Source organism: Neodiprion fabricii, chromosome 5 (genome assembly GCF_021155785.1).
Source record: "Neodiprion fabricii isolate iyNeoFabr1 chromosome 5, iyNeoFabr1.1, whole genome shotgun sequence".
In the NCBI taxonomy this organism is placed as follows: Eukaryota; Metazoa; Arthropoda; class Insecta; order Hymenoptera; family Diprionidae; genus Neodiprion; species Neodiprion fabricii.
In genome coordinates, this window is record NC_060243.1 from 21,871,371 (window position 1) to 21,881,986 (window position 10,616).

Here is a 10,616-nt window from a genome sequence, read left to right on the forward strand (position 1 = left end):
ACCACCAACTTTTCCGCAAATCCGTAATGCACGTCGACGCGATTGTCCCGAAAACAGTGGGATGGGGTTTCTGGTATGGCGTGACGACAGACATTCGTCTTGGGCTTAATAATAAGCCGTTGCAGACCGCGAACCCTGTACACGTAACATTGTTCAATACCAATATCAGAGAATCCGGAACACGCAAGGGGGGCCCTCGTTCATTCATTCGTCTATCGATTAATAATTATATGGAAATATTAGCCGGTATCTCGATGTAATACTCGAGAATATACCCCAGTATTGTTCCTTGCATCGGTCGTCCAAGTCTGGCTTCTGGGTCTGTCCGGAGTCTGCGGAATAATTCAACTTGTCGCAACTGCAGCAGCATCGAAAAAACCAGGGTAAGAAGAACGTTGAAGAGTACCGCTGTCGTGAAAACCCTCCGACGAAGAGTATCATGCTATGCTTCTCAATCCGTGTATCGATGAATTCGCATTAAGACTACACAGACCGGTTGATCAAAGGTGATGAACGTCGATGAGCCTTTGCTCTAAGGGTTAGGGGAAACAAGTCTCAGGGATTGATAGGCCCCGTGGCCGTCGGGGCTATTAGTTAATTGCCGAGTTAAGTACAGGGTTGCCGTAGCTATAACTACAGCCTTGGTCATATCAGACACGCTAACAATGAGCGAACTCAAGCTTGCGCATTCCGGGCATGATTCCTCCCCTTCCTTACCTCAAACTTTAGAGTTTGTCAGACAGCAGTGCGCGCGTAATTACCTCGATGATCGTCGCATGCCGCGCGGTTGACAAAATTCCTGGCAGAAAGATAGTGTAATACACTAAGTTACTGCACTATGCAACGGTAGCAATAAACAGTATGGCAATTGTCGCATAAATAGGCTGTGCAGGGACGCGATCTTATATCCACGGTTATCGGGGGGAACCGGGGTGCCCCAGTAATTTGACGTCTAATTATTTGTCCTTTCGATCCGTCAGTCACCTTGTCGAGATCCCAATCGACCAAGTCAGCCGGCGGATAATTGTCGGGCACAGGTATAACCGCGTGGCAGACACGCTAAGTGAACCCGAGCTTGCGCGCTCCCGGCATAAGATCGGATCAGCGAGCTATTGTTTCTCCAGACGAACCGAATCCCTGACCTTATTGCCTTCTCTTATCCCGCTCAGAGTACAGCCACTGTTATCGGGAAGAACACTAAGCTCTTTCCTTGGCTGACTGATCGGTTGTCGTGTTCTCCTCATATTTCGGACCAACGGTATAACGACGATGTCAAAGTACGTGTTCTTTTACTCATCATCAACGACGCTTCTGGAAATGTGAACAACAAAAAAAAGTAAGTCGGTGAAAAAACCATGCTGTCGGTAAGTATATCAGCAATTTAGTCAAATCTGTAGCTCAGTATGTCACAAAGTTTACCGAAAACTTACCGAATTATCTTCATCCTCGTCGGGGCGTGGCGATGAAGAAACGACAAATTATAGTTTCACTTTACCATTAGCGGTCGGCGGTAGAGGGGTTGTAACAATGATAAATTTCACCCGGGTACCGGAGCACTGCCAGCGGCAATTACTGGATTCAAAACCCAGCTCCATACATTGCGGATGCCAGGCACGGCCTGTCTCGGCTAAAACGTCGTGCAAAAAATTGCTAATCATGAAGCGAGAGGATGAAGCTTACCATTTTTCATCCATTTCTCTCCGATCCACCTCACGATCCTGCAGAGGCATACCTAGCTCTTTCGTTCTTCAGAACTCTTTGCACTGTTCTGCAAACTCTGGGACTGAACTCATCGGAACAGCAGGCGTTCCTCTTCTGCTTCTTCTTCATCTTCTTCTTCTTCATCTTCTTACCTTGATTTCCAACGGTCGGGATCATGAACTGGCACAAATATGAATCACGAGCCTGGCTGAGACGCTGAAAAACTGATCAGCAAAAGCGGTAAAAAGAAAACCTAGCATGACACCGCATCCAAACGGCGGTAATAGCCGGAAACCTGGAAAGCACAAGGTCTCGGCTGTGGCGGTGGAGACGAAACTTCACGTCGACGAGGCCGCTGGACACCTGAAGAATGGGAATTATTCCAAGGCTCTCTACTCCTACAACCAGGTCAGTCAGCCTCATAATTCGCATATAGATTATAGGCACTGTAATGCACAAACTCCTTTGGCCCTCTCTTTCCCCATCACGCTTCAATTCTTCACGGTAATGGAAATCGAATAGTAATCGTAAAATTGGTTCAGTTATCTGATCAGCGCAAGCAAATCGATACGTTAGCTAAAGCTTCCAAACTTCTCTTACATCAACTGTAATATGTTGCCGATCGTACTCGTGTGCAGTATTAGTTATTGAAATAAGTTCTAATTATTAATAACAGGTGACGAGAGGAGTGCCATAGTTAAAGTAGGTCACTAAAGTACCGAAACAGTGTTCGATCGCTGATCGACAAAAGCGAGTGCACAAACCTTGTATGAGGATCAGCGAACAAGACCCTGACGAAGTGAGTCAATGAACGATGACCCATTGTTGTTGTAGGTGTGCAATTGGCGACGAATCGTATCGCCGTCTTCCTCATCTTCAACAGGTACAACTGATTCGAACAGCCAAAGCGTGTCGGCAGAGCAGCGACTAGTCCTGATCAAGTTCCTCTCCGCTAAAACTTCTCGCGCACATAAGCTGCTCATGCGGAATCGTTAGGGCCTCGTCGCACATCATGCGACATGTGGGGGTCCTTCTTTCCTCTCCTCTCCTCTCCTCTCCTCTCCTCTCCTCTCCTTTCCTTTCCTTTACTTTACTTTTTTCTTAGGCATGGGTGGTACGCACAACACATATGGTACACACACTCGCATGCGGTGGATATCACACATGTGAGAGAATCCGTGTAAGATTATAGGTATACGAAAAGTACAATATGTAGGATCGTGACTCGTTGTTGACTGAGTTGCCAGGGCGACGAGCCACCTAGTTAAGGTGTCGATATCCACACGTATCCGCGGATCGGCTATGCTAGAATTCGGGAAAAGGTACACGAGTAACGCGTCGTGCTCCACGCATCAGCTTATCCCAAATCCCGAGGGTAAAGAGCCGGAGATTCATGGGGGACGCCGAAACCGTCACCTCGGGGGCGTCCGACGCTGCCGGAACGCAGGCGAGGGACATCCTGAACCAGACGATGCAGGACAACGACTTCCTCCTGAGCTTTGTCCGGGTCGGGCTCGAGGAGACGGTAGAAAAGGGATCTAGCCGCAAGTCAGGGAAGTACGGAAGACGTGAGTTTAAGGCGTTAGGAAACGGCTCGACGTTGACGGCGCACGCGACGATTGACACCCTCTCGGAGTTGAAGGATGAAGGTGCGTCGAGACGCAAGAAGGGTGACAAGAAGCGGAAGCGACGCCAGCCGGCCAGTGCCTTGGACACGGAAATGAGGGCCCAGAAGACGAAGAAGAAGAAGCGTCGGAAAAACTGCGGCTTGCGACGCCAGGAAGAGGTTTACACGGACAAGGATCGCGCCGCCGCCGTGAATATGGGCAGTCGCGACATCAAGCAATCCCTCAAGATGAAGCGTCGCCAGGACCGCAGCCGCGCACTTCAGATACCAGAAGAGGCGGAACCCGGTGCGATGCTCGCTCTCGCTGCTCGCGAAATGCGTTCCGGGGACGTTGAGATAGCCATCAACTTCGTCAACAAGGTTTTTTCTTGCCGCGCTCAGCATAGCGTTGTTCTTCAGGACGTCGATTTCCCCAAACCGGTTCAAGTCACTCATCTCACGTTTTCACTATCGTTTTGTTCAGGCCCTGGAGCTGAGTCCCGGCGACAAGAACGCTCTGATCGCTAGGAGTAAGTGTTACCTGCTGTTGGGAGAACCGGAAAAAGCACTGGATGACGCGGAAGCAGCACTCCAAGAGAACTCGAGGGACCCGAGCAATGCCAGGGCGATGTACTACAAGGCCGAAGCGCTCTACCACCTCGGGGACTTCGAGCTTAGTCTCGTCTACTATTACCGAGGGATGAGGATTCGTTCGGAGTTCGATGGGTTTCGTCTCGGTGTCCAGAAAGCCCAGGAGGCAATCCAAAACATAATCGGAGGTATGTAACCACTTCCTTGGTCACTGGTATTTCGGATTTTCTTTAGTTAACAGATTCCTCCGCTGTGATCCGCAGACAAATCTCCCCCGATTCCAGTCGCTCTGCTGACCAGCAAGAACAGCGCTGAGGATTCTGCACAGCCGCCGGAAGAGCCGAAGCTACCAAAAACTCAGCATGCTTCAAAGCTCGAGCCGAAGGATCAACCCTCGAAGAAGCCGGCCCCTCGGCGTCAGAGATCGGGCACGCCTTGCGGTCAGAAGAACGGTACGGCTCATCAGCGGCTTTTGGGTCAGCTGGAGGTCGACAAAAAATATCTTCAGAACCTGCTGAAACACCCAGGTAAGTGGGAAGCGATTGCTTTTGGGGTTCTCCTACGGTAAGTATAAACCAAAGCGGTATTTACTCGTTGAAATAGCAAACCACTTTTGATGACTGCTTGTAATCAGTTTGCAACCGCTTGGAATCACTTTTTAATTCGAACCGTGAAGTCGTTTAAAAATTCTAAAAAATGAAAACATTTGTAATTGTTTTCAAATCGCCTGAAATAATTTGAAAATCTTTTGAAACTTTTCGAATCATTTTCAAACCGCTTGAACCGTTTGAAATCACTTTGAAACCATTCGAAACGATTTGCCTCTTGATCGGCAAGTAAATATGTATCCCATCGGTTACAATCACCCATAGCTGTGAAGCAAGCAACGACGAATATATGATGACGAGAATTCGTCGATTGTTTCCTCTCCTCGTCAATGGTTCAGATTTGTCGTATCCTGCCAACATAACCGCAATGATGGACGACGACGAGGTCGAGTCTCGGATCGGTTACGTCTTCGGCGTCTCGGGCCCGGTTGTAATCGCCAAGAAGATGCTGGGGGCGGCGATGTTCGAGGTGGTGCGAGTCGGATACTTCAAGCTGATCGGTGAGGTGATAAGACTGGACGGCGACGCGGTGACGGTTCAGGTCTACGAAGACACCAGCGGCCTGACGGTGGGCGACCCCGTCTTCAGAATGCGGACCCCTTTGTGCGTGGAACTAGGGCCTGGAATCCTAGGCAGCATCTTCGACGGGATTCAACGTCCCTTGAAAGATATCCACGATTTGACGGGTTCGATTTACATCCCAAAAGGTGTCAGCGTTCCCGCCCTGTCCAGGAACGTTTCCTGGGACTTCGTGCCGCTCAACATCAGGCCGGGGAGCCACTTGACCGGTGGTGACCTTTTTGGCATCGTCGACGAGAACACCCTCGTCAAGCATAAGATGCTCCTCCACCCGAAGGCCAGGGGCACCCTGACGTACATCGCGCCTCCCGGTAGGTACGCCGTCGACGAGGTCATCCTCGAGACCGAATTCGACGGGCAGCTCACGGGTCACACGATGATCCAACTTTGGCCCGTCCGCACACCCCGGCCATACAGCGAAAAACTGATCGCCAATCATCCTCTCCTAACTGGCCAACGCATCCTCGACGCTCTTTTTCCCTGCGTCCAAGGCGGGACCACCGCCATTCCGGGAGCGTTCGGATGTGGGAAAACCGTCATTTCGCAGTCACTATCCAAGTATTCAAACTCGGACGTTATCGTCTACGTAGGGTGCGGAGAACGCGGGAATGAAATGTCCGAGGTACTGGGAAAGGGAATGTAAACCATCGTTTTACATCTTTGGCGAGAAATCTCTGTGTATTCATTTCGAATACTATGAATTTATCCCATACAAATCGTTTAAAATCATGAAGACAAGCGTTCTCATGTTTTAAATAACGTAAAGTTACTTGAGGCCGTATAAGGACTGTTTTAAAGACAAATTATCAATGGAGTTATTTTACGTTGCTTGAATTATTCATCCAAAGTTCTTCTGAAATCAATTGCTACTATTATCTACACGCCTAAGAGTGTTCTTGATAGTGCTTATATTATGATAAATTTGTATCAAAAACACTATACAATCGGATCAAAATACCAGAGTCTAAGCGTTTCGAACATTCTCTTTGTAAAACAATTTCCTAAACTGTCGATATCTTACAATTTTAGTCTGTGTTGTTCCAATTTTGTTGGCATCATTAATATCACACAGTCCAATATAGGTTCATTCGTGTTCACTACCATTAACGCAAATAACACAGGTGGAGATTTTGTAAAGGGTTTTTTTCTCTTATTCCTAAGTTTTGATTCAGGGGGCCCCCGGCCGTTCGATCTATAACACCGCTTTTATCTTCAAATCCATCCAAGCCCCGGTCAATGATTTACCCCGAACGGATTCAACGTTCCTTCAGGTACTCCGCGACTTTCCCGAGCTCTCGGTAGAGATCGATGGATCAACAGAGTCAATAATGAAGCGAACAACGCTGGTAGCAAATACATCTAACATGCCGGTCGCAGCACGGGAAGCCTCGATCTACACGGGAATAACTCTGGCCGAGTACTTCCGGGACATGGGATACAATGTCTCGATGATGGCCGATTCAACGTCGCGGTGGGCCGAAGCGCTCCGAGAGATTTCCGGCCGGCTGGCCGAGATGCCGGCGGACTCTGGATATCCGGCCTATCTAGGTGCACGACTGGCGAACTTCTATGAGCGTGCGGGCCGCGTCCTCTGCATCGGGAACCCAGAGCGTGAGGGATCCGTCAGCGTTGTCGGTGCCGTCTCGCCTCCGGGCGGCGACTTCTCGGACCCGGTGACAAGCGCGACTCTCGGGATCGTCCAGGTTAGGAAGTAATATTAAGGAGTCAACCATACCCGTTTTTTGCACTACATAACACATATGTACACACACGATCACAGTATCTGTCGCCCCCGGGAGAAGCAACCGAAGTTATAACCGGACTTTCACCGGCGGGAAAATGCTGCCGCAGTATATTGCTGTCGAGTTTCTGACCAATAGGAATGTTAATAAAGCAGGGAAGCTCCGTAAGGGAAGCGTACATACCTAGAGTTCCTACAAAACTGACTCTAGCGCTACCACGTGTGCGCCGAATGTGAATTACCCATTTTCTTGGCATGCCTATTGGCCAAGAACTATAGGTAGCAAAATACTGCGGTAGCATTTTGCTGCCCATGAAAATCCAGATTAACCCTTAGCGGCCACACCTCAACCAGGCCATATAGCGGCCGCATGAGGTAACTCGTTACCCCACGCTGAAAAACCTAGTTGTACAAGACATATATATGGGTGTTTTAAGACTTCTAACCGATTGTTTCATGTTTGTTGAAGAGTTCTTCAACATTTCTAATGATTTTTATCGGTCAATTTATAGATGGCATTCTAAAAACTTTAAACTGGTCATATATGTGAAAATTCAACAAAAATGGCTTTTTTCAGAAAAAATTTATTACTCCGCCATTTTTCAATACTAAGGGCTAAAATTCTAGAACTGTACGCACAACATATACCACTACCATAAAAAAATAACAATATCCGCCGATCATTCAAAAAGTATTTTTTATTTTGCAAAATTACTGGAGGGGCTAATAATTTCACTTTTTCTGAATCCAGAGTGACTAGTTATCCCGTGTGGCCACTAAGGGATAACTTCGGTAGCCTATCCCGGGGGCGATAGTGTACACAAATGGACAGTGGACTCGTGGACGGCTAATTTTTCGGCTGAGTTGATAACATTGGGAATGTAGAATCATAGAATACATTTACACGGTGGCTGTTATTCCGATTTTACTATGGCCGACGTAGTAATACCGGATTTAAAAATGCGTGTAAATGGCGCATTACATCGGAAATATCGAATTTTGCATTACCAACGTTATCAACTCACAATCAGCCGAAAAATTAGTCGTCCACAAATCCACTGTCCATGTGTATATACAAATGATTTTCACGGGTTCAATTCATGGATATTAAAAGGTATTATTTAAATTCTTCAATTTTCGAAGGTCTCCTTTCCGACAATTTTAGATTTGATTTCCGAAAAAAAACATTGTTTTTCACATGTTTATCAGGTGAATTCGAAGTTTTGCGCAAAATAAAAATGACCGCTATTAGACACGCTGACAATTTTATTTTAACTCTAAACTGATTTTCGGAACTCGTCTGATGTCGAATGTTATTTCAGGCCCAACGGGATGACAGCAGACCTGCTGAAGTATAATTTCACCATCAACTAAATTCTAATAATCGAGAATTCAGTCTGCAGAAATCACTTGTACATACACACGTGGACATTGATTCAGGACGGCTATTTTTTCCCGACAATGGCTATTATTCAGTGGTTCCTAAACGCAATTTTCCATTTTACATTTAATTGACACGCAAAAATAATTTTAGTTATTACTGAATTTTTTAGCTCTATAACGAGGCAATATATGTATACAAAAATGTTCGAGACAGATTTTTTGAGGGAATTCAATGCTCTACAAACAAGGCCTGTTACAATTTCTTGATAACTCAACTCTTTCAAAAGTTATTCACGGTTAAAGTTGAAATCATGTGAAAATTCGCTTTTTTCGAGATTAACATTATAAAATCATGTCATTCAATTAATTTTCAACTTAAGCAAATTTATTCCGCAATTACTACAAGTAATAATATGTTATATATGTAATTTCACTTTAAAAGCACCTTTTTGTGAGTAAAAAATAAATTTCCTTTAGTTAAAATTAATTGAATGACATGATTTTATGGCGGTTGAAATGCTTTACGACAAGTCTAGTATTTTCGCTGTTAATCTCGAAGAATGTGAATTTTTACATGATTTTAAACTTAACTTTGAAAAACTTTTGAAAGTGTTCAGTTATCAAAAAATTGTAACAGGCCTTTTTTGTAGAGCATTGAATTCCCTACGAAAAATTGTATCGGACATTTATGTATACATGTATTGCCTCGTTACTGAGTACAAGATTCCGAAATAACTAAAAGTATTTTCGCGTAATAATTAAATGGAATTATGCGTTCAGAAACCACTAAATATTAATATCAAGGGCTCAAACTATAACAGGCGTCTTATTTCTTGTTCCAACAACTATTGAACGTGTAACTTTGAAAAAAAAGAAAGATTTTTTTGGACCACCCTAGTGTACGTGTATTGCAGTAGAAACGAGATATGGTTGACTCTTAGGGCGGAGACTTAATAGCTGTTTCCAAGTTGCGAAAAAAGGAGTCCAAAATAATAATGCTGCGAAAAAAAAACAGCAACTCTAGGTAATATAGTTTGATTATTCAGTTTATGCGCACCCACTTCGCAGAGGTCTTGGGTAATTCGTAATTCTCAAAATCACGGTGAAAATATTGGTTTCGACTCTCGATACACCAACAGTTGCTAGGCAAATGGAATGTTTTCAGCTACGAATGTTATTTCTGATATGACCAACCGAATAGACAACTTTGTACTTCCTGGCCCAGGTATTTTGGGGCCTGGATAAGAAGCTGGCGCAGCGCAAGCACTTTCCCTCAGTGAACTGGCTTATCTCGTACAGTAAATACCGAACAGCCCTCGACGATTTCTATGACAAAAACTTTCACGAGTTCCCGCCGCTGCGGACAAAAGCCTGCTGGATACTCCAGGAGGAGCAGGAGTTGAGCGAGATCGTTCAGCTCGTAGGAAAGGCTTCGCTGGCGGAGAGTGATAAAATCACCCTAGAGGTTGCCAAGATCATCAAGGACGACTTTCTTCAGCAGAACAGCTACTCTGTCTATGACAGGTTCTGTCCGTTCTACAAGACCGTCGGCATGCTGAAGAACATAATCGGATTCTACGACATGGCGAGGAGCGCCGTCGACGCAGTTACCACCCCCACGGAAAACAGAATCACCTGGAACATGATCCGCGACGCGATGCGCGATATTCTCTACAGGCTGACTTCTATGAAGTTCGAGGATCCCGGCATCACCGGCGAGGAGAATATTTGCATGGAGTTCGATCGGCTGTACGAGGACATGGTCCAGGCTTTCAGAAACCTGCAGGACTATTAATTAGATTCCCAGAAGCGCGGAGATACTCCTTAACGGTTCTTTAATTAAAACAAAAATAAGATAAACAAGTTGGGACGGAATAGAGGTTCGATCGATTATTAAATTCGTGCAATTTTTCCGCAAGAACACACACATAGTATATGCAGCGGGTGAATTTCATAGATTTGATTCCCAATTTTTTGGACGACTTAAAATTAGCCCGCGAAATTCAGTCGATGACATTTACATGAGATTGAGACTTAAACTTAAATGTGAAATTCTAACGAATGATATAACAAAATATCCAACAATCAAATTCTATAAATTTCGAAAACGAAATTTGATTCGCAAATCAAACTGGCCTTGCCTGATTTCAGACATAAAGGCACCCCATCAAGCTTCAGCGCAGCACATATCGGCCTACGCAGAGGAGGGTATCGCCTTTCTGAAAAGTCGTCAAGAATTCTGGCGTCAACAGCGCGCAACATCGTCGTTATAAATATTAATACAACCGTTGTTGGTTGTAATTATAATTATACAATAATAAATATTCTTATGAACGGTATTTAAATCAGAAACATGATACACTGTATACGTAAATAAAATTTTACTATACACCGACGTGTGTTTTGT

At 45.4% G+C, this 10,616-nt stretch overlaps 1 protein-coding gene across 1 annotated transcript; it reads left to right on the forward strand.

The window, feature by feature from the left end:
- Nucleotides 1-1,176: 1,176 nt before the first annotated feature.
- On the forward strand, nt 1,177-10,424 carry LOC124182039 (V-type proton ATPase catalytic subunit A-like). Its single transcript, XM_046568819.1, has 8 exons — nt 1,177-1,364; nt 1,753-2,109; nt 3,792-4,086; nt 4,162-4,425; nt 4,845-5,707; nt 6,357-6,788; nt 9,435-10,039; nt 10,361-10,424. The coding sequence occupies exons 2-7, from the start codon at nt 1,960-1,962 to the stop codon at nt 10,002-10,004; spliced, it is 2,574 nt and encodes an 857-aa protein (XP_046424775.1). The 5' UTR covers nt 1,177-1,364; nt 1,753-1,959; the 3' UTR covers nt 10,005-10,039; nt 10,361-10,424.
- The last annotated feature ends 192 nt before the right edge of the window (nt 10,425-10,616 follow it).

Coding starts and splice junctions, on each gene's coding strand:
- LOC124182039 (XM_046568819.1), top strand. CDS start 1,960: ATGACACCGCATCCAAACGGCGGTAATAGCCGGAAACCTGGAAAGCAC. Junction 4,426..4,844: donor GAACCTGCTGAAACACCCAG/GTAAGTGGGAAG, acceptor TCAATGGTTCAG/ATTTGTCGTATCCTGCCAAC. Junction 6,789..9,434: donor CGACTCTCGGGATCGTCCAG/GTTAGGAAGTAA, acceptor TTCCTGGCCCAG/GTATTTTGGGGCCTGGATAA.